Raw genomic sequence first — 21,567 nt, forward strand, 5'->3', positions numbered from 1 at the left:
GCAGCTCAGGCATGTGCCAAATGGCAGGAGGGGACGCCATGCTCTTTTGCTCATGTTAGGGAGCCGTCTCCCTTGGCCCCAGAGCCAGCATCCCTCTGGCAAGCTGTTACTGACACAAGTGATGGCAGGTGTGCCGCAGGTTGGCTTCCCCTCCCTCCGTGATGGAATGCCGCAGGTTGGCTTCCCCTCCCTCCGTGATGGAATAAAAGCTCATCCTCGTCCCTCGTGGCTGATTCCTTATTGGCTGGCATTGTGTTTCACACCGGTCCTTTTAGTCCCTGCCCTGCTGCTGTGATAGGCCAGGTTCACCTTTGTGCCAGCAGCAAATATCGATCACAGGCTCCTTTTTGCATCACAGCCAGAAAGAAAAATGTTCAAGCAGCTCAGCCGCACGCTCAATCCGCCAGGAAGCGGCTGGTACCCGTGTCCAGCCCTGCAGCACCCGCCTGGCACCGGCTGATGTGGCATTCCTGTGGCCGGGTCCTTGGCCCCGTCCACTCCCATCCTTCACAGCTCGAACACGTGTCCACACGCTCATGCGTAAGATACTCTCTGCCCTGGCATCACACCAGCGATTTTACTGAAGTCCAGAAAGATTAGCACTACTGTATCTAGCTAGCCTAGTAAATCATTTTCTGGGTACTCAAAAGACGCTTTTGTTGCAGGTGAGGAGCCACTAGATGATCTGGAGGTGATCAGATCAATATTGCATCATTGCACCAGTATTGCATCAGTGCTGACCCCAGCAGCAGCCTTCTGGTGAGGACGACAGGGGTTTTAGCGTCTTGTAAGAAGCGGCTATAGGGATAGGGACTGTACAAATCCAGTTGTTTTACAAATGATCTGTGGGCTCTGACGTTGCTTTTAGCTGTTCACACGCAGCTCTCGGGATCCAGCAGGCACTAGGACCTGCCTGAAGCCTTTACGCCTGAGACTGTTCAGCAGGGATAAATATAGCACAGCCCAGCACAGCCCAGAGGCTTTGCTGGGGGACGCCACCCGCACCCCGATCGCCGGCGCCCCTGCGTGCCGTGCGGAGGAGCCGATCTGGGAGCTCCGTGGCAGGGCGGTGGTGCCGGTGACGCTGGGGCCTTGGCTGCGGATGCTTCAGCTCTGCAAGGTCACGGCCTCGCTGCTCATCAGCAACGCCCGGGCAGCCTGCAATGAGGACCTGCTCACGCGAGAGGGGGTCACCTTCTGTGTTAACGTCACCAGGCAGCAGCCCTTCCCTGGCCTCCAGCAGGTCCGGGGCATACGCGTGCCCGTGTTCGATGATCCGGCCGAAGACCTGTATCGGTATTTCGAGCAGTGCAGTGATGCTATAGAAGAGGCTGTGAAGAGCGGTGGGAAGTGCTTAGTTTACTGTAAAAACGGCCGCAGCCGATCAGCTGCCATTTGCACTGCTTATTTGATGAGACACCGAAAGCTCCCGCTCAAGGATGCCTTTGAGGTATTGTACTTATACCTAGATTTATATATAGACAACTTTTGGGCAAGAAATGCAGTGCTTACTATGAGTAATGATGATTTCTCATAGAATTATTTTGGTGCTCTCACCTGTTTATTAGCAGTTATATAGATACTCGACATTTGAATAAAAATTTCACTCTAAGTTTTTTCACCCCTAACTTGGACAAATAAGCTTTCACTGTGAGGTTTCTGGAACAAATATAATTACAAATGCAAACAGTCTTTAAGCACTGGTAGCAAATATGCGAAGTTGGTTGTTTTGTGAACATTTTCCCCATCATTTGCTTAGTCGTGATAAGTGAAGTTAGAGACAGAGAAATAAAGCAAATGAGTGAAACAGATGCGAGCATGTGCAGAGGTTGTTTTGCAGGATTTGCTCTTATTACTGATGTGACAGCTCAACACAGCAAAGAAACATCATCTGTTAGGCCTGCTGAATAGCCTGGGACTAGCTAGCTACGAGCAATAGCATTGCAACTTTACTAGGAAGCCCGTCCAATACATATGACTTGTGCTGTACAGTCTTTTAGTCTTCACCCATTTGGTAGGTATATCACTGAAGTCTCTAATTTAGATAACCGTTTTGCTCGGTACTAGACAGAGACGTGCAGATACATGACTGAGTTTCACGCTATCTTAAACATGCACGGTGTCACCACACTTTGTGAGAGACAGTCACATTTCCAGCAAATTCAACATCTCCTTTTCACGTCTTGCCCATGAATCCATTCTGTAACAGGCACCACGTGCCACGAAGTCTTAGCAAGCACAGAGTGAGATCAGCTCACCAAAATATCTGTTGATTATTCCGTAGCCAAATCAAAACCTAAGTAAATCTTCTCAAAAGTCTAAGAAGAAAAAAAATCTGTTTGCATGATACCTTCCCTTACTTCTACAATGTCTCTCCTTTCTCCTAGACTGTGAAGACTGCCAGACCAGTAGCAGAACCCAATGCAGGATTTTGGTCTCAGCTGCAGAGATACGAACAAGATTTGCAGATGCCAAAGCAGTCTGATCTGCTGAGCAAAGGACTTAAAAATAGCAATGTGTGAAGATGTTTTAAAGTGGCTTGCTACAGATCTAAAAAAAAAAAATAATCGCTTCATATATCACCTATACATAAAATGCCTTACTCCCCAAATGGTGGTTCATTAAATTCATTCAGAGCATTGACGTTAAAAGTGCCTGGGAAAGGGGCAGATAAGCAAGGAGAAACAACAGAAACAGCAAATGGTTGGAAGGAGTGTAAACAAACCAGCGAAAGGCATGGTACCTTCAGCATTTATTTTCCCCTGAATGACACTGAACACGGTAACAATGTATTGAATGAATGAAGGAGTTACTACATAGGGATTTTAATCTTGGTTTTTTAATTAAACTTCCCGGTGACATCACTAGAAGACCTGATGCCAGACCAAGGAAGTTCTGAATTTCTGTCTCACCTACTCGATCATAATTCATGTTCATGCGCTGACACAGCCTTTGGTAAGAAACTGATACTGGAGTGCTTAGTCGCTGCCTGAGCTCTGCATTTTCCTTATGTTCAACTAGACCAAAATACCATCACAAAATTACCTAAAAATCCAGAGGACAGAATATACAGACAATGGTAAGGATTTCAGCTCCCACCATGCAAGTTAGTTGCCTTTTCAGCTTTTGAAATTATTCTCCAAAATACCAAAGGGATGATTTTAAAAGAGTAGTTGATAGTGGAGGGAAAAAGATGACATGGGCAATCCAAAAGTAATCCTCACTCCTTTTAGCTCCCCTTGCTAAGCCTAGCAAGATCTATCAGTGCCCAATCCATGCCTTAATGCGTCGGTTTACAAGTCAGCTATATCTGCATGCAAGCAACATGGCTAAATCATTTCTGCTAAGACCACTTGCAGGTTGCCCTGTGAAATTATCTACTGGGATATCAAGGAAGCTGCACAAAGCTTCTAAATCAGACTACAATTATGTTTATCATAAGATGTTAAAAGTAGAGAGAAATGCTAAGGTTATTTTGTCAAACTGTATTAATACATTTGTAATTTAAAAGGGACAAGTTATGAAACCTGTGAACCTGCAGTGTGAAATTCCATTCCACGTTGCTCAAAGCATCAATACGAAGTAATGTTAGCTCCTCGTCATCTGTCTAAGTGCTTACACAAGGCAAACATATGCTCCCAGCAGTGGAGTAGTTTAAGGCAGAAATTCTAGTGGTGGAACAATGACGGAGAATAAAGTCACTGGGGAATTACAAGAATTAGACAATTCACATGCAGCAGAAGTTCCCAAAGTTAAAGATTGCTCAAAGTTAAAATAGGATTATTTTAAAAGCTGAAAACATAGAAATAAAAATTTAAAAAATGGGGCTATCATCTACTTGGGCATTTTCACACCAGACACTTTCTCCACTCCCAGCTGTGTTTGGTTCATTCTGTATTGTTTATCTTTGGTATCTGCATTACAACCAACAAGAAATTTGTTGCACATCTGTAGATTGGAGGTGAGTCATTGTTAGGGAATTTGTGTAGCTTTTATAAAACTGGACTATCATACTTGATATGAATTTCAGTATAACATGAGACTTCGAGCCCAGAGTATATAGACTATACCCTATAGACTATACCCATTTATACATTAATAAATGGCCAGGATACCACTCATCAAAAAATCTGTTGCAGTCAGTCTGTGGAATAAAGTTTATTTCTTGTCAAAAGCTAAAGCTGCTAAACAAAAGTAGGAAGCTAAACATTATGAAAACACAACACATTCCTAACTAACTGTGAGGCGTATTAACTTGCAGTCAGCTACAGCATATCAGTTCCGCATTTTTGAGTCAGCTGAAATAGAAACAGTTGCTCTTGATTGTCAGGATACAGGGCACTCTGTGGTTAAACTTTACCAGGCTTCTCAGCACACAGAAAACCTTCATGCCGCAAGATTTCACATCACAGCGTTTTCTGTAGAAACCTATTTACATTTGAAAACCATTCCCAGAAAACCATTCTTATTTACATTGAAAACCATACCTCCTCCTTGTACTGCTCCAAATTAAGATGAAAGATTGCATCTTGGAACCAGAACCCTGGAAGTAGTTCACTTCTTTATTTGAGTTCATAACCTACTAACGTTACAAGTGATGTGATCGATAAGTTTAGACATACTCCTTGTTGCTTATGACTGTCTCAGAGTCTTTGGTGTAAACGCGCTGCTGATGAGCTGCCTGGCCTGCTGAATATGCATATTTGTTGCAACTGCAAATTAAGAAAAGAAAGATACAAAATAATAGTTATTACACACTAGTTACTCATTTGGGTCTGTATCCAACCCTCCGACAGCACATACTTCACAAAGGTGCAGAAATGAGAGGCCTATTGTTCTCATCAGCCTTGTAGTTAAGGGAAAAGAGATGGGCTCTTTGACAGGCAGCACAGCCATCGCCCTTGACCAGAAACACACTCTGGATTCCTAACTCACATGTGCTCTTCCTCAAGGCATTTTAGTCAGTCCCTAATGCAGAAGAGAACCTGGACCTTAACGCCTTTGTGCAAGCTGCAGTTTTTAATACAGGAATCAAGGTGATGAGAAAGGAAAACAGAAGTATCTTCAGCCAGCCCCTTCAGCTGTCATTCGTCATGTTGAACTTCTATTTCACACATCAGTTTTACCTGATTTTCAAGACATTTCAGGATATTTGGGACTTTGTATGAAAGTATGGTGAGCAAGATCTAATGTGGCTGATGAAATATTACCATAAAACTTAAATGGCTTCAGATTAGGCAATGGAGTATCAGAGGAACACTCTCACTTATTAGGTGTTTTGACATAACTTTTCTAAGATTAACTACAGCAGCAGTGAGCATGCTTCTTCCTTCCATGTTATCCTCCTCTCAAGCTTAGCCAGTACAGCCTCCAAGCCATTTGGGTTCTTCTGGGTAGACATGGACCTCTGCTACTTCTGACAATTTCATCACTCTCCTTCAGAAAGGGACCTTATGTATGTGTGAATATTTTAAGATTGAAAAAAAAATCCAGGCAAGGTTAAATATTGAGGCCAGAAATCTCAACTTTTCTGACTTGATGCACAACAAGACATTTCCATAAGGAACAAGTAAAAAATCATATGTGTCTAATGATCAATTGGATATGCTTTGCTAGGGAAATGCCATTACACTCTCTGCAAATTAAATGGTGTTTTGAGTATTTTAATAGTATTGAGTATTGCAGAAAAACTTGATTATAATACACTATATTCCTTTACATACTTTTCTTTTGGCAATAGATACTTCACTCTTTCACTGCACTTTTTCATCATGTAGATCTCAGAACCATCATCAGTACCCAGAATCAGCAAATACCAGTTACAGGTGACCGCTGATGGCAAAGTATCTGCAAGTATACCCTCTGGGATGTACAAATATTTGGTACAGCATCCCCCGCCGTCACAAGTCTGTGACACACCATAGCACTGAATTAATGGCACAATTTCCTGTTTGCACTTCATATGGCTACAGATGTATACTGGGGGTGAGGGAGAGAGAACAGTATACAGATAGAAAATGGTATATAATTGACAGCCACTATTTCAACTGACAAATCCAAGATTACCTGTAATCCTGTTTTTTCTTCCCTTTGCATGAACAGGTCAGTAAGATCCCACCAAGTGCATAAAGAACAGATCCAGCCCATCCTAAGTACAGAGCATCTCCTAGTTCATATCTGAAACATGAAAGATTTTATGGAAGCAGCATATAACAGGATCACAAAGCTAGACTGAGCACAAATCATGCAAACAAACAAATTCTAGTCTGTGTAGAAACCAGCTAACTGAAAGGTACTTCAACAGATAACAGAGAACAACAGATCTGGCTTTGTGTCTGTTCAGCAAAACTCTTACAAGTATATTCAAGCACTCTGTCAACTTAGTGACACCACAGAAAGTACTAAGCAACACAAAGATAAGTAGCAATAAATACTTGCATATATTTAATAAATTGTTGATAATAAATGATAATAATATAGCTTCTGTGCAGTCCACAACACTTATTTTGCCTTTGTATTGGCTGTGCCACTGAAGTAATTTTGTGAAACTGAATAATTCGGACCTTACTGTCTGTGTCACGAGAAAAGGCTAACCATAGAAATGAGTTTTCTATGGACACGACGCTAAATCACCTACAAGGAGCTATTTGTGTAGGGCTAGTTTTCTAACTAACTCATGTATCCTAAAGAACATTCAACACTCTGTGATTATATGGCTGAAATACATTTTTGAATAGTCCTAGGCTGAAAAAGAATAGTTTCCCATTTTACTGTACAAAACTACACCCTTCAGGAAACCTCCTAGTCCAGTCCAAGAAATTCACTGATAATGAGTTTGACCCAAGGGCTAGACAAAAATGAGCCTGGGAAAGTCTGGCAGGAGTTTCGCAAAAGAAAGGCAAACAAGTTTTTATATTCGGACAAAGACTATATCCACAATACGGCTGTACCTCTGTGGTCTGAGATAACTAATATAAGAGCAAAATAAGCGTCATGGACTGCACAGAAGGTATACTGAAACCAGATATGTGTGTTTTCTTTCCACTTGTAAACACAAAATCATTATTTAAAAGTGTCAAAGTTTCTGACTCCAGAATTAATTGCTAATAGGAAAGTTTCAGAGGTTTACACAGGTTCACTGCTCTCCATGTTCTCATTGCACATTGGAGCCACAAGGTCTCCACCGTTTTAGGTGCTCTCCAAACATGGAACAAGGAGACAACCATTATGTCAAAAAAACAGGAGTGCAAGTTGCTGGAGGAATACTAAGGAAGAGAGAGTTGCCCAGTGCATGCAATTGTCTCTGCTCACCAGTCACCTATAGACAGGAATGCTGTAGATGTCATACCAAAGGAAAGTATATAGGAGGGATCTGCAGGAGAACTTATGTTGCCTTCACAGCTGTGTAAGAAAGTCCTCTAAGAATTAGTAAAGGTTAACTTTACTAATTTGCTGAAGTCAGGCCAAAAAAATGCAATCTAAAAAACCAGATTTGCCAGTCTCTTAAGAGTGAAGATCAATACTGGCCTGCAATTGAATTTAAACCTGTCTCACAGAGTCCAAGGAGCACAAACTTCCTCAAGAGCATGTCTGGCTTTAGCAATGATCAAAGTTGATTCACTAAGAACTGCTTAGTGAATCGATAGTCTCAAACATGAAGTTTAGATATTAAAAAAAAAAGATTTCTTCAGCTACTGAATGCAAACAATCTGGTAACTGATTAACATGCATTGATGTTGAAGCCCCAAAGCTATACCAGGTAACTATAAAATTTGCCAACTATCCCACTAACTGAAATTCCTTATCAACAGTTGTTTTGGTCCTCTAACGTATTTATTACCCTTCATATAATTCTCTCAAGGGGATATAAAACAACAAACAGTATTCACAAGCACCATTTCTTTGTAAGTGCTTGTTTGAAAACACAAGGAAAACTGACGAACATGCAAAGCAATTGCTTAAAGTACTTTGATTCATAACAAAGCACTTCACCTCTGACGTCCCTGAACTGATTCTCAGAATGAAACTTACAAAACACTTCAAATATGATCCTAGTAATAAAGATTTATAGTTTATTGATCTACAAACTACATACTTGGTAGAGGTACTGGCAAATCATAAATGTTCCCTTTTCCCCAAACCAGCTCTCTCATATTCCACAGACAATATATTATGTTTCCCTCCCCCTTTTTCCCCCCTCTGAAGGAGAGGCCTGGTCACCTCCACCCTTGTTCCTCATTGCTAAATCTATTGGCCTAGATAAGGTGCCATTAAGTGGGCATTTGGGTTTGAAGACTGTTGCTTTTATATCAGACAAGAATAAGGGCTTTCATACCTCGAAACTTGTTTGTGCGCAGCTGTATAAGCCTATAGTCCCACAAACTTTGCCTCATTTTAATTCATAAGGCAAACAAATGTTGAGCTGTTAATATATAGTGAATTATTTTTTTTTTTACTTCTTTAAGACAAGCAGCATGCTTCAATGACGTTTCTCAGCTATCTGCAGGTCACTGGTACGCAGTTCAATCTGGTTTCTGTACATTTTTTCATTTGCTTGTATGTCTGAGGCACTGTATTCTAGTCGTAGCTAGAATTTTGTACCTCTTTTGGTCTGAATGCCAAAGAAATTTAAGACTTTTACCTTTTCTTCTTCATAGCATTGAGATGTGCACTTCACCGAGTCTCACAAGAAAATGTAAACACAGTACAGGAATCCCTCAGATGTGGGGTTGATATTCCCCACACATTCACTAAACCTTCCAGAAGAGAACTCTCCTCCCTCCCCACCAATATCTCTGAGGTGAAAAGATTCCCTGAAGACAAATTTTTCCTCCTGTAGGACTGGATAATGGAATCCATCCAGGTTCTGAAACTCTGGAGCAGCTGAGGTTAGTGCAGCTGTCTGTAACACATGATGGAGTTTGGTATGACAGATTTATTAACTTACTTGGTTCCAGCGTACAATGGGTCAAAAAATTGAGCAGTAACCATTGCAGCATACCAAGAAACAGCCACCATGGAGCAGAGACCTACCAGAAAAAGTTCAAAAAGCACACAGGTGAATGATGAATGGCCGTAACAACTTTAAACCAAGAACAAGTGTTCTATTCATTTAGTCTAGCTGTGAAAGCAATACAAAGTATTGATAGCATTCTCATTTCAGCCTCAATATTACCTCCTAAAATAAAGAGAAATCCTCCCGTGACAGCAAACTTCATTTTTGCATCTTCATCGCTCAACCCAATGCTTGTGCACTTCAAACCAAGCAGCGAAAGTACTGTAGCTATGAATCCCAAAAGGATGGAAGCAATCATCAAGGCACGGCATGCCTGAATATGAGCTGAGTAAGACAGAAAAAGAAAAAACACATCAGGATCTATATAGAAATTAAGTGAATCTTGTGCTGAAAAAAATAAAAATTATTCGAGGGACTGACAAAATTAACAGGAGCAGTAAGGAGTGAATCCTGTCCAACTTTGTTATTTGGTTCAGAGAAGCATCAAAACCCTAGAGTGTTTAGCCTTGAAGTCAATCAGATTTCAGAGTTGAACTACACTTACTACTTTATAAGCTCAGTAAATCCTCTTGGGCTTTAGTAAACCCTGAAAAATTATAGCAAGCCCTTCATAGCTTACATCTTTAAGCCCTGTGAAAACACGTAGCGGTATATAAGGTCATTTGCAGGAACAGAAATAAGTCTCCTACCCACAAGTCCTGGTGACTTCCTTACACCTGTACAGCTGAGCACACAGGACACCTCTAACTCCAGGTCCTAGACAAGGTGTGAGGGGCTCTGGCACTACAGAGGAATTGGAAAAATGTCCTGGCTTTGCTACTTCCAGTGAGAGATGGGAAAGAAAGTGCTCAAGTTAGCAGTGCACTTAGCTGGAAATGAGCAGATCCCAGAGCTGCAGTACTCCTCTCCTCCCTAAGATGTACTCCTGCAGAGAGGTTACAGCTGGCGTGGGCACGTTAGGGAATTCGGTATGCTGACGATTCTGCATCACATAAGCTCCCAGTCTTCACATTTAGGTATCGATTGCACAAAAACCGGGACCAGATTATTAACCAGCCTAAGAAGGAAGGTCAGACAGGGACTTTGGGCTCCTTTAAAATGGCACCCAGATTTGGCAAGTTCCAGGTCAAATGGCATTTTCGCACCTTTGTTATGAGAGAAACATGCCAAATGTCACCAATCTGGCAGGTCTCGGCTGCTAACTTTGTTGGACTCGATGATCTTAAAGGTCTTTTCCAACCTAAATGATTTTGTGATTCTAACCATGCATCAAAAGCGTCTGAATTGGACTTGCATCTGGACAGTCACATCGTTGATGACATGATCACCTCCATGTCCTCCATCGTAACCTGCTCTCTAGCTTTCTAGTGGAGTGAGCCCATAACTCTCCAGACAACAAAAATCAGGCACAGAAACAGGAGGTGAAGTGATAGATTCACACTCAGATTCAGTGGGCTGTATAGCTTTATGTGGCTTAAGAGTATTGGTCCTGCAAGCTTGAAAGTTATCAAAGACAGTAATAAGCCGTCATGAGATAAATACACAGAATTAAAGGATAACATTGTTTGAGGAATTAATGTTTTGTTAAGCACTAATTTTAAAATTTTTGGGGAAAAAATACAGACAGTAGTAAAAGTGAAAAGACTCCTCAAAGTACCATTAACAGTTCAAGGTTTTTGCCTACAGAAGATACAGTTAGGACAAGCACTCAACTTCGACGCTGCTTTCTAGTTCGGGATTTTACACCATGGCAGCTAGAATTACCCATAGCGGGGATCCAACAACTTGTATTTCAGGTCTTTGGGACTCCTGAAGTATTAGATGGGACTCCCTATATCTTTCCAGGACACACAAGCATACCCTCAGGCTAACTGCTTGCAAGCCAATGGCTGTATTATTTTAACAGAAGCGATTTCATACCATACCCTCTTTGTACCACAATATGGTATCCTCAACAGCCTTGACTGAGGAGCTTACTTCACAGTCCAGAAAGCTCAATTTTTTGTTCTCTTTATCTTAAAAATTAGCTTATTGAACAAGATACAAAGTCAGTTCATTTTATCAAACAATACTAACTGCAAGAAATTATCCCAAAATCCTGTCATTGGAAGAAACATCTATGGAACCTTAAAAAGAAGAAAAAAAAAAAAAGAGTTTAAAAAGCATTTGACAGCTAACTAATTGCTTTATATCAAATGTTTGATCTAGTTGTGACTAGAGAGACAGTGTTAGCTATACACAGTAGCCAGTCATGGTTTCAATCTTATGCAACATTGCTTTTAAAAAGGTCCTCATTTCAATCATTTGTGATTCAGGCTAATGGCTTACTGAATTCAAAAGCTTTAAATCTGTTCAAAAGAACCAAGTCTGATATTTCCTATGCACAAAACAAAAACCAGAGGTATTACCACATAGCTCAGCTGCCAATAAGGAAACTTTCACAGAAATCTTTATGGTCCTTCTGATGAGAAGTAACAAAGACACTTTTGTTTTTTTTCTTTTTTTTTTTCCCCTTCCCCCAATCCCTGGCATCTTCTGCTGCAGCAGTTTCAACTAAGTTTCTAAACAGCAATTTGAAACACACCTAAACTGACCATGATAATTTTTACTCTTCCTTGGCTCCTATCTGCAAGTGCTACAAACGTTTCTTGGAGGTCCCACTGTTTGCTCAGCCCTCATTGCTACCAACCCCACTGTCTTCCTCTTTCCTGGTTTGCCCAACTGTCCTCCTAACTTTTTCTACAATTCAGTGTCTTCACAGTGTCTTCAGTGAAAGGAAACAAGTTAGAACTGAATTGTAGAAAGAACTTCTTGTTTCTTTTTCAGTTCTCCTTTCTAAAACCACTTTTTCTCTACAAATCTGCAAGCTGATTTTCCCTTCCCCTTCCCCCTGCCTATACCGCTCAAATATACTGCCATCTTCTCAACAGCATAATTGATGTCCTCTTCAATAGATCAAATTTAATCTTCACAAATTCACTTTCAGAGCCTGACCTATTAATTTACTTTGTGTCTGGCCGCATTTTTTTCCTTCCTGCTGACTCCATGTTGTTATCTGCAGTTCTCCAGGAGCCTTGCTGTTGCTTGCCTCCCTTTCTCTTTCACTTTAGGACATCCACTCATGATGCTCTTTTCTGCCCTCCCTCCCCAATTTCTTTAAAACCCACTTTTGTCCCAGCAGCTCCAAGATGCTGACCTGATGCAGCCCCATTGCCCACATCTTCACAGATGGGAGCTCTATGACACTCTCAGAGGCAACACCACATGTAAATACACTAATGACAAGATGCTGCCTAGAGTCAGTGGCAGTGAGTTATGAACCAGCCCTTCAAGTGGTTTATACATGAACCAAATGCACACTCACATAAGCACTTTGCAGAGGATGATGTCCAATGGACATGATCCTGCTATTGCTGAGTCTAAGACGTTTAAATGGGGTGATGTTCCTCTTAATACACACATGCATTTTAAAAACAATTGTTAGATAACACAGAAAGATTAAAAGAACAGATTATTCCCGAAATACTGGACACAGACAGTTTCAGAGAATTGCTACGCTCATGTCAGAGCTGGTCAACAACATCAGTTTATTTCAGACTTGGGAAAGAAAGTTAATTTAATACTTCATTCCCACTATCTTACACATTCTTCAGATTAGGAGTATCCTCCTACCTATTTAGTTTAGCTACCTCCCAGTGTAGATTCAACTAAGTAGGAAGGCATTTTTATTCTGGGATCAGTATCTACATACTGAATTATTCAAGATTAATAAAAACTAGCTTTACTGTCTATAAACATGCTTACTATCCACAGAATATTGCCTTAGTTGAGCACTTGAGGACAATCCACAATTCTGCTGAAGACCGATACAGAGTACAGGAGCCAGCAGATCTAAATTTCCTGATATTTAGACCCACATCCAACAAGACATTAGTTAACAAGCCCTGACAAGTATATTAATTCATAACATATACTCACTGTATAACTTATATTATAATATGTTACAATATGTATAACATATAGTCATTGTACTTCTTGCATTGTCTATGATTTCAGTCTCAACATGCAAAAATCGCTACCACTTCTTAGCTACAAATAGTATTTCTTATCTATTATATGAAAAAAATCCAGCTACAGTACATTGGCTATCAAGTACTGCAAAAGAAGGCCTATAGAATAATTCAAAATAAATATGGAACTGTCATAAAATGTGTTAAAAAAATTACTTCTCCCACAAGATGCTAGAAAAGAGATTACACCATATTTAAAATGCCTATTAAAATAAATGCTTGATCAAGTGACTTAATTTGCCTTATTTTATAGCCTTTCCTAATGTGCTTGACACATTCTGCTGCTTAAGAGATTTTTATTACTTCAACCCACAAAGTCCTTCTTGGACAGTTATTTTCCAGTAATACCAGATTACCAAAACAAAAGCTTTACTACTTGTTTCCAACAAATTTTTAAGCAATATAAACAAGATTGCGCAAAGTCACATACCAGGCAGCGCAAGCATAGAGTCAAATTCTCTGCAGTTGTATACTCCAGTGCTGTCTTCTGCACAGCTCTTCCACAGGTTTTCAAACAACGTAGACGTTGTGATCACACTACCATGTATAGTGGAGACTTTCCAGTAATTATTCGGCAAAGTAGCTCCAATAATTGCCCACCCACTCAAGCACAGAAGAAAACCAACAATTTCCAACGCAGCAGTCATGCTTGTGAGAAGTAACAGTTAAATATCCCTATAATTAGATTACAATCAAGTGAAGCCTTTCAGAAGCCTCCTTGCTGTTTTATCTCTGGGTTTCACTCCAAAATGAGGCTACCTTTGCTCTTTGCTCAACCCCAGAGATAAGGCTTACATGCATGACAATAAGAAGTGGGAGCAGTTCATGATAAAGATATTAACATTTTAAAAAAATGACAATATTAATTCTTTTTCTAATGAGAAGTGACAACATGAGCTTATTTTTAGTCTTAGCCTAGAAAGTTCAGTCAGCATTCCTACAAAATATCTTGTAAGAGTGATAATATTGGCAAATACTTTACTTCTGTCTCTCCTCTGAAGTCAACTAGGGTTTATACAAGATTAAAATTGTTTGTAATTTTATTACTGATCTAAATCAAAAAGCTTTACTGTGTTATTTTCTTGATGACTCAAGCATAAAAAAGGTTGAGAACAGGAACTTTATTCTGTTGCTAAAAAATTTAGCACATTTTTTTGGAGTTATGGTCATAAGTAATCCATAGCAACTGTATTGCCAGCTTCTTTCAGGAAGGTTAAGTCTGTGGATGAATGGTTTCTATTAATATTTTACAGTCCATTGATCTGCAGTTAAACACAATCAGTCTTAAAAATAGTCCCAGTTACACTGGAATACAATTGTAATAATGTATGTTTCATGGAAATTAAATATAAGGGAATGAATGAGCCAGTGTGACAGACCTATCTCAAAAGGAATAAAATGATGAAGGAAAACAGCTATATGAAAAATAATACATATCAGCTGATTGCCTCTGTTTGTCAGAATATCTTAGTATTAAAAAAAAAATCTATTCTAGGCAAAGTAGAAGTATGTTAAACTTGGTTTACTTGCTTCTGCTCTTGACTAGCCAAAATCATAGACTCAATTCACATCACCCACTAATGTTAATACCTTAAACTGCTTGTGTATCCAAATGGAGTTAACCGTCTCTTGCAGTGATAACCTGCTCTTATCTCCAGGAAATGGAGTCAGAGTTTCTTCATAAAATAATCCTGCTATGATGCAACATCGTAACAGATTCACTGCATTTGCATAAAGACTACCAGAAGGACTAGCCATTGAGAGGGTCACAACTTGCCCATAACAGATATCTATTTTCGGGTTTTTTTTTCAAAATTCACTGGTCACTTTGAACTGATGCTCTAGGTTGGTAGGCTTAGCTGCAAAAGGATACTACAACATTTTTGCTCCCTTGGCAGCCAAGAGGGTCATTGCCTTTGGTTTAAATAAGAACAGATTTGGCAGCACAGCCAGCGTGATTCTGTGCAGCTCTGTACTTGCAACCTTTTAAAGAAACTAGATGGTGTGGGTAAGAATTTATCTTCTTGGGTGACTTTTACAGAATTCCCTCCTTTTGCTAAGTCACTGCAATTTGAAAAACGATGGCATAGTAAAATGAACACACTGTACCAGGTACTGGAGTATCTGCATCCCATTAAAAACCCTTCAGAGAGTTTCAAATTAATTATCTATACACAGGTGCCACCCTGGTGTCCTCAGCGATCACTTCTGCTGACAGCACTTTAAAAGTTGAGTTTAGTGGGATCTTGAATCAAGCGTCCTCAGATTTTATACTGCTGCCAAGGATAAAAAAATATTTAAGGATTTCATTTATAAAAAAATACCTCTTCCTAATTAAGAAAGCTATTTCAACAGGCAGTCATAAAGCACACATATAAACGGAAAAGATTATACTGCAGACCTGGAATGCATGAGTTTTTCCTATATGGCACCAGGCATTTTAATAATTCTCTTAAGTAAATCACTCTTCAATGGTGTTGAAGAACCTAGGGTTATTCTTCATTAAATTTAGTAAACTATGGTTTGGTAAGTGATGGACATAACAGCAAATGCTGCTCTGCAGGAGGCTCTTTTATCAGAGTAAAAGAGTTGGTGTTGATAGCTTCACATTAACACCATTCACGACCTGGGAGTTTTCCTTCAGACTTACTCTAAAACTCGGTCAGGCGAACTGAACACCCACCAACGGCTGGAAGTCAGGAGGTGCGTTCTTGGAGCACATTTCCCTGCTTTGCTTCATCCACGAGGAAACCAGTTTGGCCACTGCAAGACCACTCCGCAACGCAAACCAAGTGCAGTAAATGGGAATAACTGGAAAATTCACTACAAAAGTGTACTCTTGATGTAAGTGAAATGCTAACATTGACATGCCAAGATGTGACTGTATATGACCATAGCAATATATGACCACAGGGAGAAATTGCTCCTAACCGCTTTGATATGCTCAGAACAGAGCATATTTATGGTTGAGAGAACAGAGCATGTAATATGGTTGAGAGAGGGTTTACAGGCAGAAATAGTATTTTTTAAAATCAGATCAGCCAATACAGTTGGGAGAAAAATACTGAAAATATTAACCCCCTAAATGTTTGATCAACATGAGCTGTACCTTCCCGGCCATTTCTGCAGATTTGTTTCAAAACCCAGGAATGCTGACTGAGCACTGCAGAAAGAGAAACAGCCTCATGACAGACAGCAATTACTCTCCAGGAAGCCACATGACGTGCTCATCAGTTGGTATGAGGAACCCCGCGCTGATTTTAGAGGACACTTTGAACAGCTGAAGATTATCCACCGAGCCCTGCCAACCAGCGGTTCTCTGTTCCAATTATGGGAGCCACAGGAAGGGAGGGAAGAGAAGCCTCGGGGAGGTGACTGCTTCAGTTCACCAGGAACTCTTCTGTTCCTGGGGAATATTTTCTTTCCATGTTGGGTGTAATGAAACTGCATTTAAAAAAAAGGATGCTGTCCCACATTGACTCTTCTTGTCTCCGTAACAGGCCTGAAACATCTGTTTCTCCCTGTTAGACGAGGCAAGGCAGAGCTGCCACACCACCGTAGGCATCCATGCCATCTTGCTACCATGTACAAGAACAGAAGGATTGTTGGCCCCATCTCATCACTCTCATTTCCAGAAATTGTATCTAAGTTTCTAGATGAAACTTAGGCATCCTGGCATCTACTTAGAGGAAGTCTTGGGGAGGAGCATTCTGATACTGTGTACCAGAACGGTATGAAAAGCTGACATTGTCTCTGACATAACAAGCAGAGTTTTTAAAATCCTTGAAAGGATATGATTAGCCTCCTTTTGAGGCTACAAATTTTGGCCTCATTACAAGATGCTGATACTTATTCTTAAACTGGCACCATCTGTATGAAAGCAGATGAGGCCACTGAAGTCAGGGCCCTAAGGAAGAACCACAAATATGCTGAATCTTGAGAGTTAACTCTTGAGAGTTAAACTCTCACAATTTAGAGATCTGCCTTACAGTTAGGCAGCTCTGATTTCAGTGGAGTCCATGTCTGTGTCAAAAAAAGCAAGCGTTCATAGTCTATGAGACGTGGTATTTGTAAGTTTGAGCACTGTGCATCTGGAATAAATCAGCTGGAAGGAGTCCAGACAAATAGCAATGACAGTAATCAGGGATCTATAAAGCAGGGAAGGCTTGAAGAAATGATTCCATGATATAACTCATAAAGTGACTGCATAATACTGAAAGTTGTAAAAGAATAAATACAAAGTTCTGTTTAAGACAGAAAGCTTAATGAAATGCCAGTTTTCAAAAGCTATACTGTTAGAGTTTCTACATGCATTTTTCTGAGGAAAGAACTTAAATGTTGGTCCTTCCTAGTCCTTTACCATAAAAAAGGTATTTACAGAAAGATATTTTAAAAATTCAGAATAATCCAAACAAATAATTGTCAGTCCCTACAAAGACAATTCTTCTCTTTCTATTTGCCGATAAACTACCTTGCTAGCACAGTCTACCTCAGAAAATACAAAAGCATCAGCATCACACAGACATATTTTAAGCTGGTCACTTCTGAGACATTTCAGAACAAATACACAGATTTAGCACAAAGTATCAAACAAGTTCTGGAATATCTATGAAGCCCTGTTTCACACCAAAGCACAAACAAGCACCAGCAGTCGTTGACCTATGATCTGCTTGTAGTTAAGAATTAGGCAGAGTAAAAGGGTACTATTTCTTCCAAAACAAAACAAATCTTAGAGTCATTGTATATCACCCATACCTCTATGCCAACACAACAGAGATGGCAGTAAAGCCACAGCAGTTACTGAGCTGAATTGCAGGGTGAGGCATATGGGTTTCACTGGTGTCCCTTAACCTGTCTGCAAGTACTACAGAACAAATCCTGTCCATAATAGACCTTCTGTGACAACCACAGTATATGCTGTCCAACCGTGCTAACATACTGTCCAGAAAGAAGGAATAAAGGTACATCCCTGGATTTTATATACATATACCATATGCACTTACTTTCTGAACTCAACATGTAGAGAAATTTCTTGCACTGTACTGATCCAAAAGCAGTCACTGCACAGTCCATCCAAAGACCTTCAGAAATCCAGTCTGCAGTAACTAGCACTGTTGCAGTGTCCGAAATTTTCCACCTGTTAGACATGGTAGTAACAAGTAAAATGGTGAATCCTGCTAAAGCCAGCAGCAATGCACAAATCTGTAAAGACGATGCCATTCTTCTGACAGACGACGTTTTTCAAAGAAGCCTCCCAAATTTTCTGATATTAGAAACCTGTTGAAACAGTTTATAAACATACAGTATATGGAGTTATCTTTACACAAGCCTGACCTTTACAAAAATGTCAAAAAGATGCATAACTACAAAATAATTTATCACATAAGGGAATTGTAAAACTGGAATCTAAATCTCATTAAATAATCGGAATACTTAAATATTGTATGACATCCAAGTATTTTCTTAGGAACACTTTACTACTCTACATGTTTACCATGAAAAAATACCAGCAGAGCAAAAGCAGAGGACCCAACTGAGGAATTCTCTAATTTGAATTTGCCATGTTTCATCCGTTCTTTACTTGTGTGCTAGCTGAAAATTCTTTTAAAATTAAAACTATCAAATGCTTTAACAAATTATTTCTCTCCCAATTACAATGTCTATCAATACAAATTCAAAACAAAATAAACTTCAATACTCACGTTTACGATATGTTTCTAACCTGTTTCATCTACCTGCCTGCTAGATACTGGTGTCAGCACTTTGTGAGGACCAGTTTGATCAAACAAGTGAAAGTTTCGTACTCTTTAGGACCTTTCCCCCCATTCTAAAAATCAAGGACCCGGGGCCAAAGCTCTGCCCGACTGTTGCACAAAGGCTCAGGCATGGCTTTTTGCTACAGTGAAGTTCCAGTGAAATGGACGACTCGAGAAAATTACAACAAAATCATGTAAGTTAGTACCAAAGATGCTCAGATTAACCTGGCAACCACTGACATATAATTTGCTTTGACAGTGCCACTGAGCTGCTCACGCACCATCAGACTCCAAAGCAATACAGAAAAATGCTGTTACAATTTTCACAATGATTGTTTTACCTGAAACTTTTGTTGCACTTGTCACCAACACACCACTTTCATGAAAGGAGGCCTGTGTCCATACAAGACAGGCAAACAATTGAAGACAGGATTTGTTTTAGGATGCAGCTCACATTGTGAAGGAATATGCAAGTTTTCTGCATGAAAAAATAAAGGAAAATAATTCAAGCCTCCTCCCATAATCATTCATTTTAAATGACTGCAACAGTCGGAATTTGCACAAGGAAACAAGGATTAAGTTTATTCGACTCTTAAAAATGTGTATATTCCACTATAAAAGTTTAATCTCACATTGAGGAGGAAGCATTTGGCTCTCAAGTGATTGCGTAACCTCTTCAAAACACACATAACTGTCAACAGAGAATATCTGAAATAAATGATAAATTTCAATTAAGCAACAAATTAAAGCAGACTTCACACCACATGGGCAGGCCAATAATCCAAATGAATGTTTCTGCCTATTACACAGGTATGAGCTGTGCAATCACAATTCATTCCTGGCAGTAAGGAAGATAAAACTATATGCTCTGCACCATCACTGTGAGGAGGACATATGTCAAAGTTGTAAACACAAAATTGTCGTTAAAATACAATAATTTAACATATTGTAGGTTTCAAAGTGAGGAAGCTTGGAAACTAGATTTCACAAATACAGAATAATGACCTTCCTCCACCCTGACCCAAATTCAACCATGGTATAGCAGGACTACAAATACCACTGTAAGAGTCCTTGTCCCACCCTTAAAATGACTGTCCTGTATTAAAGCACCTGTTAGAGGTGATGATATCCTGAGCTCCTCACTGTGGGTGAGCATTCCTCAACAGAAAGGTGTGTATGTGGTCTGAATCTAGATGGTGACATTTCAATTCAATACACAGGGAGATGTAAAGTGGCAAGAAGAATAAACTTTGATAGCATGGTGCATGATGGACTGACTGAAAGGTGTTTTATTTTCCAGATCTTCTTAAGACAAGCACGCAAAGAAAACCTTTACTACTTAGAAAGCAAAGTATGCAGTGCTGGTATTTGAATCCTTAGGGGCCAGGGAGTGGGTCTGGTGTCTCAGTGAGGACTGGGAGCCCAGTGATGGGTCACATATCAATAGGCCACACAAGGCAGGAGCAGAGATCCCTAGAGCCTCTCCTGAAATGCACATCTCCAGTGAGTAAAACAAGGGGCAGTGAAAAAAAAAAGGGTAGGGGCTGTGTTTGTTTTCCATTTTCTTTATATTCTTTATATTTCCCTGGCAGCATTTAAGCCCTGCAACCAGTAATCAGTGCAGACAGATGCCCATCCAGTGGATAACATTACCAAACAAAACTGTTTCTGATTTCAGACATGCCCCGAGGCAGGACAGACCTCCCTGGTTCCTGGCTGAAGGTCGTTCTGCAGCCTGGACCTGTTGGCTCTGCAACCACTTTGCTGCTGTTGTTCCTCCTCTCTTTGTCTTCCTCTACCCCAAGAAGCCACTCTCACTCATCCCTTCCTGACCCTGCTGCTACCACGCAAAAACCATGGGACAGTCCAGATGATCCCTTATTCCCTCTGGGCCACTGGTCATGCACAAGACTGCAGTCCCCATGCGATGGCGGTGCTGATTTCTTACCACTCTTGTAGTTTTAACGATAAAAGTAATGCTACCAAAATGCGTTGCTTTAACAGGGTAAGAGTTTTCTAACAGAAAACACCTGCAAAAGAGAAGCTTTCAAAAGCAAACAGCTTGTTACTTCAACTGACACCACATCCGTCCTTTCAACCTGTACCACATACACCCTACCCTTCAGGACTTGATTGTATTAGCTGCCATACACTGTCACTGTTTATAGATTTGAGATGATGGCACAACTAATATAGCAAATATGCTTTGCAACTGTCCAAAGGAGAATGACCATAAACCAAAACCAAATAAATACATAAAGCCCAGAGCATCATCCCTTGCAAATTGCACACATACGCTATATACAACCAAGAGCTGTCCTGTGATAAAAACAAGCCCTGGGGGAGCAAAAAGATCACCTTAACATTAAAAACGGCACAGCCAAAATGTATGTGGTTCGAACACAGGACAGGAAGGGTTAAAAAAGAAAAATATTTAAGTCACTTAAACAAACAAATCACTCCTGATAAGGTCTCTGGAGTGATAAAAGTGTCTAAACTGGAAAGTTAAAAAACTCTTTTACTTCTTTTTCACTTTGTTATGTAGAAAAAGAGAGACAGAGCATTGATTACAACACTGGTTTCATTTACATATGTATATATACATTTTTAACACTGGCAATATATGGCTTTGAACCTGCTAATCATTTCTTAGTTCAAGCAAGTTCTGAGGCTGACCCATGGCCACCAGTGCAATCAGAAAGAGATAAAATGCAGGTTTAAATAC

General features: G+C 40.1%; 2 protein-coding genes across 5 annotated transcripts; one reads left to right on the forward strand and one right to left on the reverse strand.

The window, feature by feature from the left end:
* Nucleotides 1-968: 968 nt before the first annotated feature.
* DUSP28 (dual specificity phosphatase 28) lies at nt 969-8,771 on the forward strand. Of its 4 annotated transcripts, none has more exons than XR_015700475.1 (3): nt 969-1,450; nt 2,388-2,955; nt 8,658-8,771. XR_015700475.1 is itself a non-coding variant. In XM_087739472.1 (2 exons), exons 1-2 carry the CDS (start codon nt 1,103-1,105, stop codon nt 2,520-2,522), a joined length of 483 nt encoding a protein of 160 aa, XP_087595598.1. In that variant the 5' UTR covers nt 969-1,102; the 3' UTR covers nt 2,523-4,098. The 4 variants fall into 4 exon arrangements, 1 of the variants encoding a protein (XP_087595598.1); XR_015700474.1 differs by lacking the exon at nt 8,658-8,771 and adding an exon at nt 6,103-6,237; XR_015700473.1 differs by lacking the exon at nt 8,658-8,771 and adding an exon at nt 6,103-6,142 and having other exon boundaries at nt 2,388-3,079.
* Nucleotides 4,190-19,300, reverse strand: LOC104023680 (claudin-19). Its single transcript, XM_009477527.2, has 6 exons — nt 19,184-19,300; nt 18,090-18,363; nt 9,176-9,340; nt 8,948-9,029; nt 6,067-6,177; nt 4,190-4,712 (listed from the first exon to the last, which is right to left on the reverse strand). The coding sequence occupies exons 2-6, from the start codon at nt 18,304-18,306 to the stop codon at nt 4,613-4,615; spliced, it is 675 nt and encodes a 224-aa protein (XP_009475802.1). The 5' UTR covers nt 18,307-18,363; nt 19,184-19,300; the 3' UTR covers nt 4,190-4,612.
* Nucleotides 19,301-21,567: the final 2,267 nt, after the last annotated feature.

Source organism: Nipponia nippon, unplaced genomic scaffold (assembly GCF_047370975.1).
Source record: "Nipponia nippon isolate SJK-2023a ecotype South Korea unplaced genomic scaffold, ASM4737097v1 scaffold_7, whole genome shotgun sequence".
NCBI lineage: Eukaryota > Metazoa > Chordata > Aves > Pelecaniformes > Threskiornithidae > Nipponia > Nipponia nippon.

Coding starts and splice junctions, on each gene's coding strand:
- DUSP28 (XM_087739472.1), top strand. CDS start 1,103: ATGCTTCAGCTCTGCAAGGTCACGGCCTCGCTGCTCATCAGCAACGCC. Junction 1,451..2,387: donor CGCTCAAGGATGCCTTTGAG/GTATTGTACTTA, acceptor CCTTTCTCCTAG/ACTGTGAAGACTGCCAGACC.
- LOC104023680 (XM_009477527.2), bottom strand. CDS start 18,306: ATGGCATCGTCTTTACAGATTTGTGCATTGCTGCTGGCTTTAGCAGGA. Junction 9,030..9,175: donor ATTTCTCTTTATTTTAGGAG/GTAATATTGAGG, acceptor TTTTTCTGGTAG/GTCTCTGCTCCATGGTGGCT. Junction 4,713..6,066: donor AAGAAAAAACAGGATTACAG/GTAATCTTGGAT, acceptor CTTAATTTGCAG/TTGCAACAAATATGCATATT.